The sequence below is a fragment of the Microcaecilia unicolor genome, chromosome 4, assembly GCF_901765095.1.
Source record: "Microcaecilia unicolor chromosome 4, aMicUni1.1, whole genome shotgun sequence".
NCBI classification, from domain to species: Eukaryota; Metazoa; Chordata; class Amphibia; order Gymnophiona; family Siphonopidae; genus Microcaecilia; species Microcaecilia unicolor.
The window spans coordinates 315,515,747-315,537,223 of NC_044034.1; the positions used below are offsets into that span (position 1 = coordinate 315,515,747).

The following is a 21,477-nucleotide window of genomic DNA, read 5'->3' on the forward strand; positions in this document are numbered from 1 at the left end:
GGCTCCTTGAAACACTGCTCTGTCAAAATCATAATGGTAGTTCATCACAATGGACGGTCTCGGGGGCCCAACACAGCAGAAGGCCTCGAGGCAGGTGGAGACCCACTCGATGCTTCACTGCCCCCAATGTCTGAGGGTCTAGTAGCAGCCACTTACTGACGCTCATGATGCTCGATGGCGACTCCGACCACGATGCTCAATGTCGACGAACCGAACTTGGCTCTAAAAAACCTCTCTCATTGAGCCTCTATGGAAACCTGGGTCCTCTTCTTCATGCGAAGACAAAAAAAACACAGGTAGCAGGGCTATGGTCGGGCCTGAGACACTGAAGAACCAAAAATGGGTGTCTTTCCCAGAGATTGTCCAAGTGCACCGGCTACAGCGCTTGAAGCCACCGGGAGTCTTTGTGCACATGGACAGAAAAACTTTGTCGGCTAAATTAAACGACGCGGTGGTGCCTGAAAAAGGGGCAAGGCACAGCAAAAAGGAAAGGGAAAAGTCCCGGCTAAAGTCAAGTCCCGGCCTGATGACAACAGAAAAACAAACAAAACTAAGGAAATTAAAGGAAGGAAAAAATGGAGGTTCCAACAAGAACACAATTAAAATGCGAAAAAGAACAGAAACAAATAGCCGGAAGGCACAAAATGAGCTAAAACTGAGCGACGTTCTTGCAGCGGGGCAGGATGGCTCTCGCGCTCCACAAAGCCCTCTTTTAGCTATGGCAAATGCTGGACCAGGCATCACAGATCAGCATCACCCACTTGTGAGAATTATAAGCCTGCCTATCCTCCGAGAAAAAAATTGCCTCTGGATCCAACAAAAAGATTACAATCTCCAAGTTTAAAATCACATGAAAGGGAATGGATGAAGGTTATTCAACATTCAAAAATGGTAAGTTTTTGAATTCTAGAACCACATCATTCCTGTATTGTATACCTTGTCTAAAATATATAATTCTGATAAGCCACCTCGTAGGTCTATATCATCTTCACTAACTACTGGAGCCACTGTTTTGTTTTGGGGTTTTTTTTAACTAGAAGTAAAGAACGTTCCAACATACATCTAGGACACTACCTATTTTTTTAAACATCATGTTAGATGTGAATGGAAATTCCTTCTCTTTTTTTGATGGCGACACTGGATATTGTTTCTTTGTACACTTCGATCCAACATGATGATAATAAAACATAGAGCATTTTTGATGAAATTAGCTAGATTAGCAGGGTATCTGAGGTCTTTTCTTCCTAATAAAGTCATAGTAACTGTTTTGCCCATTCTGTTTCTGTTTTAGAGCAAAACCCAGACCCAGAGGGGTGGAAGTGGCAGAATTGGCAGAGTTTTCAACAATGCTGGCATTGGAAAAACACAGACGCTAAAGTAAAAGCAAAGCAGTGGTAAACTGTGTCACAATTTTTAAGAGAAAAGGTTTTCAATTTGTTGTGTGTCTGACTCTGCCAGTAGATAGAAACATTGACAAATAAAGGATGATAAAGACCATATGGCCTATCCAGTCTTCCCATCCATGTCATCTACTCTCCCTTTCACTTCCTTAAAGATCCTATGTGGCTGTCCTAAGCTGTCGAATTCAGATACAGCTTTCATCTCCACCACAAGGTCATTCATGAATTCACCATCCTTTCTGTGAAGAAGTATTTCCTCAGGTTACTTCTGAGTCTATACCCTTTCACCTTCACCTTATGCTCCCTCATTCCAGAGCTTCCTTTCAATTGAAAGACTTGCCTCCTGTATATTTATACCACATAGGTATTTAAATGTCTCCATCTCCCCTCTCTTCCAAAGTATACATATTGAGATCTTTAAGTCTGTCCCCAAGATCACTGCCCATTTTAGTAGCCGCCCTCTGGACTTACTCCATCCTGTTTATGAAGTGAACAGAGCTGATAGGTTGTTTGGAGTAATGCAGAAATCCTGGCACAGATGCATTTAAAAAGAAAAACATAAATAAATCTCACACCTATCAGCTGGAAAACAACTCTGAGCACTTTGATAACAGGTGACAGCACTGGAATGTGTGCCTGCATTTGCCCTGCACATCAACAGCAAAAAGCTGTTAACTATAATCGTGTATAATTATTTAAAAAATGGTGGGAAGCTACCCATGTGTAGTACTTAAAAGTCAGTAATTGTCTGAAAGTCTGCTTGTAAATGAAGCAAGTTTTATTGTACCATCAGTCAATAAATGGAACAGTTAAACAGAGGATTAGTGGATGGGTGAGGATATCAAGTTGCACCGCCTTTGGTTAGAGCAGCTGGATGTTGCCTCTGATAACAGCACTGTAGAAGGCAGAGTTAGAATCTTTACTCCTTGCACTACTGAATAACGAAAGGAGGTACAATAATCTGCATGGTAAAAAGTAGAACACTCAACTTTTCACTCCTTGGGACTGTACAGTAATAGATGCAAAACAACAGGGACTTTCAGACTTTTGATTTTATTACAGCTTGCTATTGCCTTTATGCAAGGCAAGTCTAGGCAGTTTACAAAATTGGGCTCCTTTAACAGAACCACTTTCAGGAAACTGAGTGCAGGTGCCACTATTGTTGACTTTCTGATCAGGAACTCAAAACATATGTATGAAACAAAATTACTGTGGAAAAATTAAATAGATAAATAAAATCAAAGATATCTACTCCAGAAATGGTCACAAGACGAGGAAATTCATGTTAAATTACCACCTTTCAGAAAAGAAATGCTTTCATAATGCCACCATGATCCTCGTAACATAAAGTGAGGCAGTTAACAATAACAATTCAAATAACTACTCTGCATGCAGCTCCATGTGATTAGAATGGATTTTCCCACAGCGTCCTGAATGCTTAGAGCCGTTATGCAGAAACTTGAGATCCTGGTACAGACTGTACTGCATAACTTCTTTGTCTCAAGATTAATTGTTTTACTGAGTTTATTTTAATCACTATAAAACTAAACAGGATGTCAAAGCAAATATACAAACACTACAATGGCTGGAACCTGTGATTAAAAGCTATACAAATCTGCAGCCTGAAAAATAACTTGGAAGCTGTGTCCTGAGAAAGGTCAAATCTTTTTAATCCACTTATTACATTCACAGGGGCTATATGAAAAGTGACTGCAAGTGTGTCCTGAACACACACTGCTGCAGACAAAATCAGGCCCATAACATTCTAATCCAAACTTACAAAACCCCTAAAGATGTTTACGACAATATCAATAACACTAGCAAGGTTTTGTAGACAGTCAAGCAAAGAGGATAAATAGTAAAAGCTTGGTGATTTTATATTACACGAGAGAAGGCCCTGGTGCTGGACAGCAGATAGATGCTCATATCTTATATAGCCCACTAAAGTCTTAACCTCTCAGTACTCGCCCATTGTCCAGGCACTATGATCCCTTCTCTGCCTTAGAAGTTAGCCTCAACAAAAAACACAGACAACATTTTGCTCTCTGGCTGTTGTGTCCTCATTTCTGCTGCCATGTCTTGTTTCTGGGTCTGGTCTTTTTTCTTTTTTTTTTAAGGAGAGCAATACCTGGCTTTATTCCTGCCAAATGCACTAAGCTTGATTTTGTCTATGGGCTATCAGTCTGGTGATTAGGGGTGCCAATCGTTACAAGGCGCCACCTTCAACCTTTGTTCATCATTTATTGAAAATTAAAATAAAATTCTCTCTCTCTTTTTGCTGGTTCTCATCTACAACAAAAAGAATACATCTATCAGCATATCCACTGAATGCTCAATATAGCTTACAAATCCTACATAAACATATATTCTTACACATAAAGAGGATCATTTTCAAAGCACATAGACTTACACGGTTACAGAGGTTACTGTGTAACTTTGCAAGTCTATGTGCTTTGAAAATGAGCACTTTAATGTACTACTTTGTCATGGCTTCCCTAGCATCTGGAGACTGCTTTACTTCTGTTTCCTGAGTGGAGATGAGGGTGCTTAATACATCTGCAATGCCATCCACTGGTATTAGCAGTGGTGGTGGCAGCGGCGGAGGGAGGGGGAGGGTGGTGGCATGGCCTTCAGTCATCAAAGTCTGGAATATCATCATAGGAATAGCCCCTGTAGCCTTTGGATGCATAGTACGCGATTCGCAGGTGATAGAACCCAGGTAAGAATACCAGGATCCCAATTATCAGCACAGGGATAGCTCGATCTGTATCCTGAACAAAAAAAAATAAAGAAGTAGACAGTTAAAATGTATTATTCATATTTATTAACAGAGTGAATGTAGCAATGCTGTGAAGTGCCATGTGCAGGAACTGGGTTTGAATTCCAGGCCTGGATTCTGCTCCCTGTATCAACAAGGACAGCAATTTATTAGGAAAGGAGGAAGGGTGTCAAAAAGACAGTGCTGAGCTAAAGCCTCCTTTCCAAACTGTGGTGTATAATATCATGGTTAAAGAAGAGAGCTGGACAGTAGGGAAATTGTTTACCCCTTTGATAATGTAGCCTGCCAGAAGCAGAGCCCCAATGACTATCAGCAGCGTCCCAATCATGAACAGCACAGTTGCCAACGCAATCGCCTTGTACGGGACCTTTGGTGGGCTCTTCTTGAACTTATAGGAATAAACAAAATGATTGCATTTAAAAAGACAACCCTCAGTAACAAGTCATCACAATTACCTTTCTCCCACGCCTTTGGTAGTCCCTCAAGACTGTCCTTTACTACCCCCCCCCCCTCCGTTGGCCATAAAGGGCTAGATTCTATATATGGCACATTAAAAATCAGTGGCAAAAAAAAAAAATACACCTAACCATATTCTATAAACTACGCTTAAAGTTAAGCGTGGTTTATAGAATACCCTAGCGCTTGTCTACGCAACTACATTTAGTTGTGGGCATTTATGAAAAGTAGAACTTGGTATAAATGCCTCCGCCTAAGTTAAGTGCAGAGTGGATGTATTATACAACAGCACACATAGTTTTTTAGAAACGCTCATGACCCACCTGTTCTTCGCCCATTGCCACGCCCCATTTTCTATCCATGTCTTAGAATTTACATTCATCACTTTACGCTTAGAAAGTTGTGCGTGTAAATTCTAATTAATGCCAATTACTGTCAATAATTGCTTGTTAAGTGCCAATTATCAGCACTGATTGCCTTAAGTAATTAAGTTGCATGCGCTAATCAGAATACAACCTGATTTGCGCACGCAAGTCAAGTCACACTATATAGAATCTGGAGGAAATGAATCAGGAAAATATTAATGGATAAATTTACTGTACTACAAAATCTGCTTTTTGAAAACTTATAACCCACCTAGAGACTGACCAAAACTGAATCCATAGCCAAAATGCGCTGCTCAGTTTTGTCTAGAACCAAAGCCGAAACAAAAACATGTCATGCCCGCCCACCTGCCTCCTCCCAGCAGCAGGTGTGCCCCCACCCACAGAAAACTGGCCTCTTGTGGGGGGGGGGGGGGGGGACGCACAACCTCCACCCCCCCAACCGAGACCTAGCCACCACAGTCTGCCCAGGCGCACCTTAACAGCCCTGGTAGTCTAGTGGCCTCTCTTCAGGGGCAGGAATGAAGCCTACTCACTCCTGCCCCAGTGCTGCTGCTCAATGGAAATGGCCGCCGAGACTGCCATGGGAGGTCTCGGAGGCTATTTTGAGATTACACTTCTGCCACTGCCAGTCAACACAATGGCAATGATTTAAGATGAACCATAGCCAGTGCTTAGAATTCTGTTGTAAGTTAGCTCCCATTCTGGGTCACTACCCTACTGGAGTAGCAGGAATAATTTGAGCAGGGATTTCCTGTCTCTTACCTGAAGGTCAATATATCCATCATCAGTACTGGACAGCTTAGCATATTTCACCTTGCTGCTGGATACGCCAGCAGTTAAATTACGTGAAGGCATCATCATAGGAGGTGAGGTCAGCTAAAGTCTGGAACAAAAGGGAGAAGTGGTGGTCAAGGAGCTAAGGTTCAAGTGGGAACATCTGCATTGTTCAATGCACTTCATCCCTCAGCACTCACACAATGCTCTCCCTCCTCTACTCAACCCCCCCCCCAGCCAGAAAGCCCTTGTTCTTCTCTCCCAATTGTGAGAGATTGCACCCATCCCACCCCTTTCTCTCCTACTGAGAGAGACTGAGGCCCCATCATGTCTCCTTGTTTTAAAACCTACCAGCTACTGGGTGAAACGCTGCAATGTAAACAGTACTGATTTCTGTAATCCTGTTTTGTGCTGCTCTATATTTAGATAGACTTTTAGTGCTTTCTAAAATTAACTTCTTAGACCACTGCATTAATAAAACACATCATCTACTCGGGGATTTTATGCCAAGGCTCCAAAACAGTCAGTGACGTTTTTCTGTATGCTGTCTGATTACTTCCCAGCCCTGCTGATCTTCGTCTATAATTACTTTAATGGCATTTGGATTTGAAATTTTGCCCTCTACATTTCCTACTGCAACACTATTATATAAACCTCTCTCACCCATCAACGTATTTAACAGCCTGTGTATTAAGGCCTGTGTAAGAGCCATGCTTCTACTGTGGGTGATGACTAAATATCAGAAAGAGTTAGCAGCCCTTCTCCTCTAGAAAGTGAGGCTTAGGAACCAGTATGCAGTTGCTCTAACCCATACTGCAAATAGTTTGTATTTTGAAGAAGTCTGTTACATGAATGCACAAATTTTAGTTTCCTTGTCATTTGCAGCAGATGAATCCGGGAACTAGTGGGTTAAGTCCGCCTACCAGCAGGTGGAGATAGAGATAAACAAACTAAAGGCAGTGATGTCAGAGGGCCAGCTTCTTCCTCAGTTAGTCAGTATGTCTCTATCTCAGCAGGTGGTGGACGGCTTTTTCTTCAGCTCCTGGGCCAAGGCCTCTGAGGGTGCTCCTGGGTCGGTGGCCAGTTTGAGCCGGGGTTGGCGGACTGGTGGTGTCCCCTTTGGCAGCATACGCAGTTGCTGGGTCCCTGCTGCACCTCAAATTCCCTCTGAACAGGCTTTTGCTGTTCCTTTCCTTCCCTGTTTGTTTTTACCTCCTCACTAAAAAAAATAAAAAAAGAGAACCATAAATTTTGTTTAAGAGAGAAACAGAAGCGCTGGGAAGTGTGTTTTTTGCTAACAGCAGGTTTGTGTTACTGCTGTCCGAGTCCTGTTTTCTGTTGCCTGTTCGTCTGAGCCTGCCTCGAAATGGAGTCAGAGAGTTTTTTTCTTCGGCTCAGCTGTCAGTTCCCACGCTTTCCTGGTCCGGGGTAAGTCCTGCTGGGTTCCTCTTCAGGCGCTGGCGATGGCAGCGGAGGCGGTAAAACGCGGTTCCTGATGTGGGAAATGGCGTTCGACGGTGGGCCTTTGCAACGCGGGCTGCGCTGATTTGGCAAGACTCGACGGAGCAGTGCTCCCCCCCCCGGGAGCGTGCTTTCCCGCCCAGAACCTGGTGATTCTCGCGCCATTTTGCGATCGGTCGCGGAGCTGGCTCCGGTAGCGGTTTTGGCCAAAGCTTCTCCACTGGTAGGGGAGTCGGGGGGGGGGGCGTCAGACACTGTGGGCGGTGGTGCAGGTGCCATGGTTGCGACCTCAGACCTCCTCCGTTGCGGGGGAGGGGTTTTCATCAGAGTTTATTTTGCTACTCCATCAGGCGTTTTTGTTGAAAAGGGCCTTGTTCCCCCCGTCACGCGGCTGCGACAGCTTAGGCCTTTGATTCTTTCAGGGGGTCTGGGGGTAACCAAGAGATTTTGGGGTTTTCCCCAGAGGATTTTTCCTCTCTTAAAAAGCCTAGGCTTTCTTTGGGGTCTGAAGAGGGGTCCTGCATACAGTCGCCTGCAGCTTCCTCCGTGGTGGCTCTCTTGGAGCAGACGGGGGTAGAGGACATGGAGGACCGTGTCCTCACTGACCAACCAGAAGACTCTTCCGCCGTGAGGATTTTCCATAAGGAGGCGTTGTCCTCCTTTTTCTCTCAGGCGCTGGAAGCCCTGACTATAGAGGACCCCGAGGTTGCGGCTTCTCAGGTGGTCAACCCCAAGATGGCTAGTACCAGACGACCTTCTAAGGCCTTTCCGGTACATGAAGCTATTGAAGAGTTGATTTTGGCCCAGTGGGCGGATCCGGAAGGGGGGGCTGAAAGTAGCCAGGGCAATGGCCAGGCTGTATCCAGTTTCAGCGGACCGTTTAGAGCAGTTTGCTCTATCTAGGGTGGATGCCTAAGAAGACTACTCTTCCAGTGGAAGGTGGTGTGGCACTTAAGGATATGCAAGACAGACGGCTAGAGGCCTCTTTAAAATGTGCCTCTGAGTTGGCCGCTTTGACACTTCAAGCTTCTGTTTGTAGTTCTTATGCGGCTAGAGCTTGTCTCAGTTGGCTACATTCTGTCATGGATTCGATTTTGGAGTCTGATATGCTGGGAACTCCTCAGATGTCGCTGATGGATATTGGGCTGGCGTACTTGGCGGATGCTTCGGCTAAACTCATGGCCTTGACAGTTTCCTCTCGGCGTCTTCTGTGGCTCCATCATTGGGCCGCAGATATGGCATCTAAGCAACGGCTCATTAAACTGCCTTTCCAAGAGAAATTGCTTTTTGGGGAAGACCTAGAAAGGAGCCTTGAGGTCAAGTTTCAGAGAGACGCGCCTGTATCGCCCGGGGCGGTCCAACGCAGCCTTTCAGCATCCTCGTTTTAGGCAGCGTTCTTCCTTTCGCAACGTGAAATGTCCAGCTGGACCCCCCTCTCGTCAGGGGGCTCCTTCTCGGGCCTCCCACTAATGGGGCGCAGGTCCACTCAGGAGGAGAGCAGATCGGTGGTCGGCTTTCTCTGTTTCTTCCAGAGTGGGCCAGAATTACTTCAGACCAGTGGGTCCTCGATGTGGTGCGAGAAGGTTACAAGCTAGAATTCTTCTCTCCCGTCACAGACTTTTTTTCTGGAGTCCCGCTGTATATCGCGGGCCAAGAGGACAGCAGTTCTGCAGTGTTTGCGAGACCTACTAAGGATAGGGGCTATCGTGCCTGTTCCTCCTCTCGAAAAGCGCACAGGTCGGTACTCCATCTTCTTTGTGGTTCCAAAGAAGGGAGGGGCTTTTTGGCCTATTCTCGATCTCAGAAAAGTAAACCAGTTTTTGCGGGTTCGTCACTTCCGCATGGAGACATTAAGGGCAGTTATTGCTGCTGTTCAACCAGGCGAGTTTTTGACGGCTCTCGATTTGAGGGAAGCTTACCTGCACATTCCCATTTAGCAGCCCCATCAGAGATTTCTCAGATTTGCGGTGCTCGGTCAGCACTTCCAGATTCAGGCCCTTCCTTTCGGAATGGCCACTGCCCCACACACTTTTCCAAGGTCATGGTGGTGGTGGCGGCGTTCCTGCGGAAGGAGGGGATTCGAGTGCATCCATATTTCGACAACTGGCTGATTCGGGCGACGATAGCAGAGGAGAGTCGAGTGGTCACCAACTGAGTGATTGCGGTGTTGCAATCCTTAGGTTGGGTGGTCAATATGGACAAGAGTCATCTAGTTCCTACTCAGAGTCTAGAGTATCCTGGAGTGCAATTCGATACGAAGCGGGGGAAGGTGTTTTTCCCCGAGGGGCGAAGGATAAAATTCCTTTCTCAGGTATGGACCTTACTGAGTCGTCACGCTCCCTGAGTGTGGGACTATGTTCAGCTCCTCGGTTCTATGACAGCGACCTTGGAGGTCATTCCATGGGCAAGGGCTCACATGCGGCCTCTTCAGAATTTCCTTTCAATGAGCAGATGGTCGCTGACGTCGCTGGATTATCAACAACGCCTTCCTTGGTCGAGCCGGGCCAGGAACAGTCTCGTGTGGTGGCTCTGGTCAGCCGATTTGCAGAAGGGTGTTTCTCTGGCGTCTCCCAATTGGGTGGTAGTCGTGACGGATGCCAGCCTTGCAGGCTGGGGAGCCCATTGTCTTCATTGAGTAGACCAGGGATCTTGGACCCCTCTCGAAGCGACTTGGCTGATAAATCATCTGGAGTTGCGAGCAGTCGTGAATGCACTGCGGAGTTTTCAGGACCTTCTGCAGGGGCAGGCGGTTCGTGTATTCTCGGACAACACCACGACGGTGGCCTACATCAATCGGCAGGGGGGCACTCGCAGCCTTCCCTTGGCAGTGGAAGCATCTCGTCTTCTAGTATGGGCGGAAGCGCATGTTCAGAGTCTGTCGGCAGCGCACATTGCGGGTCAAGACAATGTTCAAGCAGATTTTCTCAGCCGGACTCTTTTGGACGCAGCGGAATGGACACTGTCGGACTCGGCTTTTCGGCTGATCTGTCAACGTTGGGGAAGACCAGTAATGGATCTCATGGCCACAGCTTGCAATGCCAAAGCTCCCCAGTTCTTCAGCCGCAAACGACAGCCAGGATCCACAGGATTGAACGCTCTCCAGCCATGGCCGGAACAACAACTACTGTATGTTTTTCCTCCGTGGCCTCTGATAGGGAGAGTTCTTTGCCACAAAGGGCGGCATCGGGGGCCGGACATTCTAGTGGCCCCAGACTGGCCCAGGCGGCCAATGGTATGCGGATCTTGTTCGAGCACTCTCAGAGCCACCATTGCGACTTCCGGTGACTCTCGATCTGCTGCATCAAGGGCCAGTTCAGATGGAAAATCCCTCCCGCTTTGGTCTTACAGCCTGGCTATTGAGAGGCGGCAGCTGAGGAAGAAGGGATTTTCAGGACCAGTCATTGCCACTCTTTTGGGGGCACGGAAGCAGTCTACTTCAGCAGTGTAAGTGTGGAAAGCTTTCTCTCTAGGAGGATTTCTGAAATTCAGGCTTTGTCGTCCAGAGATCCTTTTTTGCAGTTTCTGAAGCAGGGGTGTTGATTCGGACGGTGCCATCGTTTCTACCTAAAGTGATTTCAGCTTTCCATGTCAATCAGGAGGTTTATCTTCCATCTTTTCGAAGAGAGGATTATCCGGGGAAGTTTGCCTTGCTACGTTTCCTGGACGTGCGGAGAGCCTTGTTTCGGTACTTGCAGATCTCTAACGAGTTTCGACGCTCGGATCATCTCTTTGTGCTCTTGTCGGGATCAAAAAGAGGTGAGGCAGCTTCTAAGGCTTCCATTGCTCGCTGGATTAGGGAAGCCATTAGAGTGACGTATCTGCTGCAAGGGTGGGTGTCTCCAATGGCCCTGAAGGCGCATTCTACTCGGGCACAGGCAGCTTCTTCGGCAGAGGTGTCGGCCTTATCTCTGGAAGAGATTTGTCGGGCGGCTACTTGGGTGTCCCGTCATACTTTTGCGAAGCATTACAGGCTAGCCGTGTCTGCTCGGGAGGATGCGAGTTTTGGGGCAGGAGTGTTGGCGTGGGGAGCGTCAGCTTCCCACCCTACTTAAGGAATGCTTTAGTACATCCCACTAGTTCCTGGATTCATCTGCTGCAAGTGACAAGGAAGGTAAAATTATGTCTTACCTGATAATTTTCTTTCCTTTAACGCAGCAGATGAATCCAGGATCCCTCCCTAGTTCAGCCGATGATTTTTTTCATTTTCCGCACAGTGTGGCTATTTTTTCCTTCCGGGTTCTCTTTTGCAGAGTTCAGACAGATATGGGAACATGGAAAGGATTCCGATTTCTGGATCAAGTTGCAGTTATTTCGAAGTTCTTATTTGGTTCTCTGTTTTTCATAGTGAGGATGGTTTCTGGTTGTTATTGGTTTCATATTTTTGGCCTTGGCAAATGCTTACGAATTACATACTAACTGAGGAAGGAGCTGGCCGTCTGACATCACTGCCTTTAGTTTGTTTATCTCTATCTCCATCTGTTGGTAGGCAGACTTAACCCACTAGTTCCTGGATTCATCTGCTGCGTTAAAGGAAAGAAAATTATCAGGTAAGACATAATTTTACCGTATTTAATGTGTCCCTCTTTTTGTATGCTTATTGTTCCTTGTCTAGATCATCAAGGAGTAAAAGGGGCAATCAGGAAGGACAGAGCCATAGCAGAGAGGCTGAATTAATTTGTTGCCTTGGTCTTTACGGAAGAAAAGAGATCTACCTGTACCAGAGATGGTTTTCAAGGATGCTGATGTGGAGGAACTGAAAGAAATCTCAGTGAACCTGGAAGATGTACTGAGCCAAATTGACAAATTAAAGAGTAGTAAGTCGCCAGGATCACATGGTATACACCTTAGGGTACTGAAATAATTCAGATATTAAAGTGCAGATCTGCTGTTAATGATCTGTAACCTGTCATTAAAATAGTCCATAGTACCTGAAGATTGGAGGGTGACCAACATAATGCCAATTTTTTAAAAGGGTTCTGGGGTGATCCGGGAAATTACAGATTAATAAACCCGACAACAGTGCCAGGCAAAATAGTGGAAACTATTCTAAAGAATAAAATCACTGAACACATAGACAAACCTGGTTTAATGGGACAGAGTCAACATGGATTCAGCAAAGGGAAGTCTTACCTCATCAATTTGCTTCATTTCTTTGAATACATGAATAAACATGTGGATAAAAGTGAGCCGGTCGATGTAGTGTAGCTAGATTTTCAGAAAGTGTTTGACAAAGTCCCTCATGAGAGACTCTTGAGAAAATTAAAGAGTCATGGGATAGGAGGCAATGTTCTGTTGTGGATTAGTAATTGGTTATTGAACAGAAAGCAGAGGGTGGGTTTAAATGGTCATTTTTCTCAGCAGAGGAGAATGAATAGTGGAGTGCCCCAAAGATCTGTACTGGGACAAGTGCTATTTAACATATTTATTAATACTTCAGATGTATTTAAATTTTGGGATGGCCAGGGGCTTTCAGTCTGGAATGACCTTTATGAAGATGATTTAAAATTATTGACATTCAAAGCATTGGCGCAGATTTATCTCCTCCTTCCTTCACATAGGTTTATTTACAGCTAACTCATTTGCTTTCTCGTTGATATATTTCAGGTAGAATAACTAGAGAGGCAAAGGCAACAGACCTTGAAGACATCTGTGTGGATTTTCATAACACTAAATATTTGATAACTGCTTTCTACAGATGTTTGGTTGAGGCAATTTGACAAACTAAAGAATAGCAAATCACCTGGACCGGATGGCATACATCCCAGAGTACTGATTGAATTGAAAAATTAAACTTGCAGAACGTTAGTAATATGTAACTTATCTTTAAAATCAAGCATGGTACTGGAAGATTGAGGGTGGCCAATGTAAAGCCAATTTTTTTTAAAGGGTTCCAGAGGTGATCCAGGAAAATATAGACCAGTGAGCCTGACGGTGGTGCCAGGCAAAATGGTAGAGACTATTATAACGAACAAAATTACAGAGCAAATACATAGCATGGATTGACAAAGCCAACTTGGATTTAGTGAAGGGAAATCTTGCCTCACCAATCTGCTACCCTTCTTTGAAGGGGTGAACAAATGTGGATAAAGGTGAGCTGGTTCATACTGTGTATTGTGTCCTCTTCTCCATTCAAGGCCTACCACTCACATGGTTAATTACCTCTCTTAAATACCTTGGTGTTTATTTTGACAGAGATATTCTAACTATCAAGCTTAACTCTGACAACATATTTGCGAAAGTTGGCTCTGCAATGTCAAAATAGTCTCCCTTAAGCCTTAGCTGGTGGGGTAGGCTGGACACCATTACGATGATGATAGTGCCTAAAATCACCTATGTTCTGAGCATAATCCCTCTTCTCTGTCCTTCCTCCTTTTATAGGCGGCTTGACCAGTTACTGTCCAGTTTTTTATGGAAATCTAAAGTACCCAGAATTGCCTTGCGAAAATTGAAAATGACAAAATTGCTGGGTGGTGTTAAATTTCCCGACCTCCTGCTATACCACAAAGCTTTCATCCTACGTCAGGGATTGGAATGGATTGTTCCTCGATTGTTCCTCTGAATGCGAGCTCTTTGCCCAGGTGGTTTATTTTTGAGCGTTCAGCTCTAGGTGTCACCATTAGTCATAGGGTTCAGCAAGTCGGCCATGTTGCCTCGCATCTGTACAAGCTGCTGTTAGGTAGCTCCTCCTTTCGATGCGCAGGCCTTCGTAAATGTTGGAAAGAAGATATTCAGGAACCTATTTTGGATAGTTTATGGGAACGGACTTGGAGATCCTTGTTTAAATACTCCACATCCTTTTCAACGCTGCAATCTATGTATTTCTTTCTGCACAGGGCATTGTAGACACCTATTAGACTCCACATCGCTGATTCCTCAAAGTCTAACCTTTGTTGGTCGTGTCACTCTCAACAAGGCAGTCTTAAACATCTCATATTTGATTGTGCGTGTCTTCAAACCTACTGGAAAGACATTTGGTCACTGTTGACGGATGTTTTCCACCATTCGGGTTCGCTGTCTTTTAAGTGTGTGGTACTTAAAGACCGCTGTTTACAGAACATTTTTAAAACCTAATGAATGTGCAGTTTTTAACACCATGCTTTCACTGGCTTTGAAGGTAATTTTTTTACATTGGAAATCTCTGAACCAGGTCACATATCAGGAATGGTGGAATTTGTTGTTCCAAACTTATAAGTATGAAACACATCTTGCACAAAAATCACTTAAGTTTGCCTTGCATGTGGAAAAAAGGTCTCCCCTTGTATCTTATTTTCAAAATGTACCACACTGTGCTTAATATCACTAGCTGCTGTTCTCTTACTGGATTTGGCATGTGCATGTTTTTTTGTGTGTTTTTCCTTTTCCTCTCCCTTACCTCTTTTCTTCTACTACCTTATACACCATGTATAATCTTTGTTGCACAGTTGTTTGTACTGTATTGAAAACTAATACAAATATTAAACAACAAAAGGCATTTGACAAAGTACATCATGAAAAACTCCTGAGGAAATTAGAGTCATGGGGATAGGAAGAAATGTCCTATTATGGATTAAAAACTGGTTAAAATATAGAAAACAGAGTACGGTTAAATGGTCAGCATTCTCAATGGACAGGGGTAGATAGTGGGATTCTGCAGGGGTCTATGCTGGGACCGCTGCTTTTTAACATATTTATAAATGATCTAGAGATGGGAATAGCTAGTGAGGTAACTAAATTTGCTGTTGACACAAAGTTATTCAAAATTGTTAAATCGCAAGAGGATTGTGAAAAATTGCAAGAGGACCTTACAAGACTGGGAGACTGGGCATCCAAATGGCAGATGACATTTAATGTGAAAAAATGCAAAGTGATGCATGTGGAAAAGAGGAACCCTAACTATAGCTATGTAATGCAAGGTTCCACATTAGGAGTCACCGACTAGGAAAAGGATCTAGGTGTCATCGCTGATGATACTTTGAAATCCTCTGCTTAGTGTGCAGCAGCAGCTAAGAAAGCAAACAGAACATTAGGAATTCTTAGGAAAGGAATGGAAAGCAAAAATGAGAATGTTATAATGCCTTTGTATCGCTCCATGGTGCAACCGCAACTTGAATACTGTGTGCAATTCTGGTCACCGCATCTCAAATAAAGATATAGTGGAATTAGAAAAGGTACAGAGAAGGGGGATGAAAATAATAAAAGGAATGGGATGGGACAACTTCACTATGAGGAAAGGCTAAAGCAGCTAGGGCTCTTCAGTTTGGAGAAGAGCTAGCTGATGGGAGATATAATATAACCTATTAAAATAATTTGTGGAATGGAATGGGTGGACATGAATCGTGTGTTTACTCTTTACAAAAATACTAACACGCAATGAAGGTATTAAGTAGTAAATTTAAAACAAATCTAAGAAAATATTTCGTCATTCAATGTGTAATTAAACTCTGGAATTCGTTGCCAGAGAATGTGTTAAAAGCAGTTAGCTTAGCAGGGTTTAAAAAAAGGTTTGCATAACTTCCTAGAAGAAAAGTCCATAAGCCATTATTAAGATGGACTTGGGGAAAATCCACTGCTTATTTAAAGGATAAGCAGCATAAAATCTATTTTACTGTTTTGGGATCTTGCTAGGTACTTGTAACCTGGATTGGCTGCTGTTGGAAACAGGATACTGGGCTTGATGGACCTTCGGTCTGTCCCAGTATAGCAACACTTATGTTCTTATAAATGCAAAATGATGCACATTTGAGAGGAATAATCCAAATCACAGTTACTCGATGCCGAGATCCACCTTAGGAGTCAGCACCCAAGAAAAAGATCTAGGTGTCCTTGTAGAAAATACACTGAAATCTTCCGCCCAGTTTGCTAGGAATTATTAGAAAAGGGATAGAAAATAAGATAAAGATTATTATAATGACTCTGTATTGCTCCACGGTGCAACCACTCCTTGAGTACTGTATGCAACTCTGGTCACTGTACCTTAAAAAAATATATAGCAGAATTAGAAAAGGTTCAAAGAAGGGCAACCAAAATTATTAAGGGGATGAAACTCCTCTCATATGAGGAAAGGCTTAAGAGGTTACGACCCTTCAGCTTGGAAAAGAGACGGCTCATGGGGGATATGACAGAGGTCTACAAAATACTTAGTGGTGTAGAAGAAGTAAACGTAAATCAATTTGTTTTACTCTTTCAAAAAGTACAAAGGCTAGGGGACACTCAAGGAAGTTACATGGTACTACTTTTAAAACAAACAGGAGGAAATATTTTTTCACTCAACGAATATTTAAGCTCTGGAACTCTTTGCCAGAGGATGTTGTATCAGTGGTTAATTTATCTGGGTTCAAAAAAAGGTTTGGACAGGTTCCTGGAGGAAAAGTCCATAGTCTGCTATTGAGATAGACATGGGGAAAGCCACTGCTTGTCCCTGGGATCAGTAGCATGAATCTTGCTACTATTTGGGATTGCTGGCATTCTGTCAGGTACTTGTGAACTGAATTGGCCACTGCTGGAAGCAGGGTACTGGGCTAGATGAACCACTGGTCTGATCCAGTATGGCCATTCTTATGTTCTTAACTATAATGAAATGAAAATAGATATTTTAGTGCGGGGAATGGAAGAACTCATTGGTAGAATGAACGTGAGGGGATAAAATGCATGATGCTCGGGGAGGAGGGTTGTATTGGTAGGTGATGAATGGACTCTGCTGTATGGTGGGCATAGGAAGGGCGGCAGGAATGCAGAGTGTGTGAAAGAAGGGTTGAAGGACCAGGGAGTGATACTTGTGTTTATGGGTGACGGATATAAGCAGTGTTGTGTCAATTACTCATCAAAAGTAATTAAAGCTACTTTTACTTCTCAACTTAAATTACAGTAATTAATTTACCCATCTATGAAAATAATTACTGATTAGAGTTACCAATTTAGCGTAACTAATTACTTTTCCTTTCCTTTTGTACATGACATGAATGCAGCACAGTTTGCTGCTTTTGCAATAAACAAGTGTGATGGATGCAACACTACATGAACATTCTTAATAATAGACAATCACTAGGTGTCAAAACTTGCCCACCAGTACTAATTCTCTTTAATGCCAAAGATTTTGCACATAGCTGCTAAACAATTTTTAGAAACATTTTGGTGCATATGCCCCTTAATGTTTAATAAATCTGCACAACTGGTGCTAGTTCCACTTCTGAATGCTGGTTATTAAAATCCTGCCACTTATAACACAAGGACAAACATGGTATGTGCAGTTCATATTTATTTCATTACAGCAAACTCAAACGCCAGAGCTCAAGTCACATGCACATCCAGTGATTACATAAGAATAGCCATACTGGATCAGACCAATGGTCCATCTAGCCCAGTATCCCATTTCCAACAGTGGCCAATCCAGGTCACAAGAACCCAGCAGAAACCCCAACAGTAGCAACATTCCATGCTACTAAGTTCAGGGCAAGTAGTTGCTTTCCCATGTCTGTTTCAACAGCAGACTACAGACTTTTCCTCCAGGAACTTGTCCAACCCTTTTTTAAACCCATATATGCCAACTGTTGTTACAGCATCTTCCAGTAAAGAGTACTAGAGCTTAACTATTCTTGAGTGAAAAAAACATTTCCTCCTATTTCCACAACTTATAGCAGGACATGTTTATCCATTCCTACGCTAGCCAAAATAATGTTCAAGTACCTTTCTGACCTCATTTGCAACTCTCTTTAACTAGTCCCTTATTTTCTTACTCCTGTTACTCTATCTAATCTATTTGTTCCATATTTGCTTACACTCTATGCTGTCTATTAAAATGTTCTATTGTGTAGGTATCATAATGTGTTGCTAAACGAAAAATGTAAAAAGGGAGGAAAAAGGGCTTCAGTGATGTTCATCACATCTCAGATAACTTAATGACTGGACAATCTCTTCACTAACCCAAAAAAACTCCGTTAATTTATAGTTAACATTTTTTGTTATCTTTCCATTTCGTGTTTTTAAGTAGTTCTATTAATACAAATTTTTATATATCCAGTACTTATCTTGGTTTAAATGCTGCCTTGATAGTACTGGATACAGAACAGAGCAGAGGAAATGATGCCGGATTCACGGAAATGGAGGGAGCAACGCATATTGTAATCTTCATGACATTACCTATTCAAAGTAATTAACTATAGCAACACTGTTACTATAGTTAATAAGTAGTTAACAGTTTAGTTAACTACTAGGAAAAAAATATTAACTACAGTAACATGTTACTTGTAAAGCAATACCACGCAACACTGGATATGTGCGCATATTTATATTGATGTTCGATTGAAAATCCTTTCAAGTTTGTTTAAATAGAAGCAATAATCAATGCTGAGAAATAGGGGGAGTTGGCAAAGGAATAAAACTGAGAACCACAGGAATCTTACTGGAAGATTAAGCAGTCATTTACTGACCTAACAGACCATGTTTTGTCCATCACCTGCATCAGGGGGTCTAATCATACCGCAAAACAAACAAACCCAAAAAAATCAGAGAATAAAATAATTCAAAAAACATTTGCTTCTATTTTTTGTTATATCATATATTTATGTATTTTATTAATTTTGCTTATAATTATGATTAGATCCCTGATACAAGCGAAGCTCAAAACACAGTCCATGTTGGGTCAATAAATGGTTGCTTAATTTTCCAATGCGCTTCCTGTGGTTTTTCTATTTATTCCGTGGCCAAGTCTTGTTGTTTTCTCTCTCCATTGGTGACTACAGAGAAGCAATACGCAAAATATATAAATAAGCAAACAAACAGTCAGTCTACTATTGTGTTTAACTGCAGCAATATCCAGAGTACTTCCATATCCACATAAAAAGCTTTATTTTACTAAACAAATATTATTCTGAAGAGTCTCTCTTCCTCCATCCTCACTACTCACCTCATCAGTGCCTTACAGAGATAAGGCATTTGAGTGTGACCAGGAAGGATTTAATTTTAATCAATAGCCAAGAAGATTCTGCAATGATGGTTACCATATGGTTAACAACTATATTAACAACATAAGCTTTTCCATACTGGGTCAGCCCACAGGTCCAGTATCCTGTTTCTAACAGTGGCCAATCCACATGTATTTGGCAAAGTCCCCCAAAGAACAAGATTCCATGCTACTTAAACCGAAGGGTAAGCAGTGGTTTTCCCTGGCTCTGCTTTAACAGAGTACCTCCAGGAATTTGTCCAAACCTTTTTTAAGCAAAGCTACATTAATTCCTTTCACTACATCCTCTGGCAATTAGTTCTCTGGCTTAACTATGCGCTGAGTGAAAAAATTATCTTCTATGTTTTACTATTTAATTTCACGGTGGGTCTTTGTACATTTCACAAGTGTAAAAAAAATCAATTCACGTTTACCCATTCCACTCAAGTCAGGATTTTATAGATCTCTATCGTATCTCCCCCCTCAGACATCTCTTCTCATGCAAAGAGCTCTAACCTCTTTATTCTTCCTTCATATGAGAGGAGTCCTGTTCCCTTAACCATTTTGGTTGCCTCTCTCTGTACCTTTTCTAATTCAGTTATATCTTTTTTTTTAGATGTGGTAACCAGAATTGCAGCACACAATACTCAAGGTGCAGTCACACCATGGCGCAATACAAATACATTATATTCTTTGTTTTATGTTGACCTATTGATGACTTCCAGAAGCCAGCAGAGACCTGTATCAGCAGAAAGAGCTGCTCGCTGACTCCCACTGTCAAACCATGTCAAAGTTTTGTCTTCCTCCTGGTTGATTAGGTGTTCAGCTCAAGCCTCCTCTCTCTTCTGTAGCTAAGGCTAGGCAGGCTTAACCTGCAGCCTCCTGATCCCTGTGCTGAACCCTGCATTGTGCAGAATTCCCTCAGGAGTACCGTATTTTTCGGACTATAAGACGCACTTTTTTCCTCCCAAATTTGGGAGGAAAATGGGGGGGGGTGTCTTATAGTTCGAATGTAGCAACCCCCCCCCCTGTTACAGGCACCTCCCTCCCTCCGTTACAGGCATCCTCCCTCCCTCCATTACAGGCACACCCCCCTCTCTCCCTCCGTCGGAATTTTAAAACGCCTCACCTCGTCGGTGTGACTCGCGGTAGCAGCAGCGCTTCAGCATGCATGCTGCTCAGCGATCTTCACTCAACCTTCTCTCTCTCAGCTGAGATCGCCGAGCAGGATGCACGCTGAAGCGCTGCTGCTACCGTGAGTCACACCGATGAGGTGAGGCGTTTTAAAATTCTGATGGAGGGAGAGAGGGGGGTGTGCCTGTAACGGAGGGAGGAAGGGAGTGCCTGTAACGGAGGGAGGGTGCCTGGAACAGGGAGGGGGGCCTGTAACTATTTTTCGGACTATAAGATGCACTTTTTTTTCCTCCAAATTTGGGAGGAAAACCTAGGTGCGTCTTATGGTCCAGTGCGTCTTATAGCCCGAAAAATACGGTAACTCAGAAAAAGAGAGGTAGGTAAGGGCTTAACTATGTGTCCACACGATAACTTATCATCAGATTTATTATAATCTCATCTCCATATACCACTATATAAAAGTTATGATTATTATTCACTATAGTACTTTTTATGCATATTTTAAGAAAGTTATTAAAAATCTTGATTTTAGTTATTTAACAATTCACAGTTTTTAAATATTTTTACACAACTTTTTTTAAGCACATTACTGAAAGCCACCCTAAGTGATGGTGTATCATTATCAGCATGTACGTAACACACGGTTACTACTGCATAAATTTGCAAAACATCCCCTTAGTAAATAAGAGAACATGAAGAATAATTACACTGATTTTCAGCTATAACAGCTTCCTTTCCCCTTAGCTTCAACAGCAAAGTAAATAAAAACTGGTCAGGAAAGAGCTAAAGGTATGTCCGGAACGGAAACCATGAGGGGGGCTCCCGGAGTCGGTGCAAGTCCAAAGGAAGCAGCTGAGCAGCGCCCTAAAACTTACAAGCATCATCTTCACATAATTCTTATGCTGAAAATACAAACGTACACCTTAAAGCCCAGTGGAGATAATTAAAACACCTCGGAATCAGACTGTCCTGAGACAATCCAAAACACTCTGTACTTGCAAATCTACTGTAAAGCATTTGTGATACGAACGAGCTGCGTGAAGCTACCGTCCGTGACCCTTAGCACATCTCCTCATATTTTACCTGTACCAGGAGCCCATGACCCCCGCCATCAATTCACCCAGAAACACTTTCCCTTCACTCACTGACTACTTCCGGCCCACAGTACGT

The 21,477-nt window shown here is 43.2% G+C and overlaps 1 protein-coding gene across 2 annotated transcripts; it reads right to left on the reverse strand.

The window, feature by feature from the left end:
- Positions 1-2,434: 2,434 nt before the first annotated feature.
- TMEM230 (transmembrane protein 230) lies at positions 2,435-21,476 on the reverse strand. Of its 2 annotated transcripts, none has more exons than XM_030201853.1 (4): positions 21,391-21,476; positions 5,784-5,904; positions 4,445-4,567; positions 2,435-4,171 (listed from the first exon to the last, which is right to left on the reverse strand). In XM_030201853.1, the coding sequence occupies exons 2-4, from the start codon at positions 5,880-5,882 to the stop codon at positions 4,031-4,033; spliced, it is 363 nt and encodes a 120-aa protein (XP_030057713.1). In that variant the 5' UTR covers positions 5,883-5,904; positions 21,391-21,476; the 3' UTR covers positions 2,435-4,030. The 2 variants fall into 2 exon arrangements, with proteins under 2 accessions (XP_030057713.1, XP_030057714.1); XM_030201854.1 differs by lacking the exon at positions 21,391-21,476 and adding an exon at positions 6,147-6,196.
- Between the last annotated feature and the right edge of the window lies 1 nt (position 21,477).

Coding starts and splice junctions, on each gene's coding strand:
- TMEM230 (XM_030201853.1), bottom strand. CDS start 5,882: ATGATGATGCCTTCACGTAATTTAACTGCTGGCGTATCCAGCAGCAAG. Junction 4,568..5,783: donor ATGGATATATTGACCTTCAG/GTAAGAGACAGG, acceptor TATTCCTATAAG/TTCAAGAAGAGCCCACCAAA. Junction 4,172..4,444: donor CAGGCTACATTATCAAAGGG/GTAAACAATTTC, acceptor TTTTTTGTTCAG/GATACAGATCGAGCTATCCC.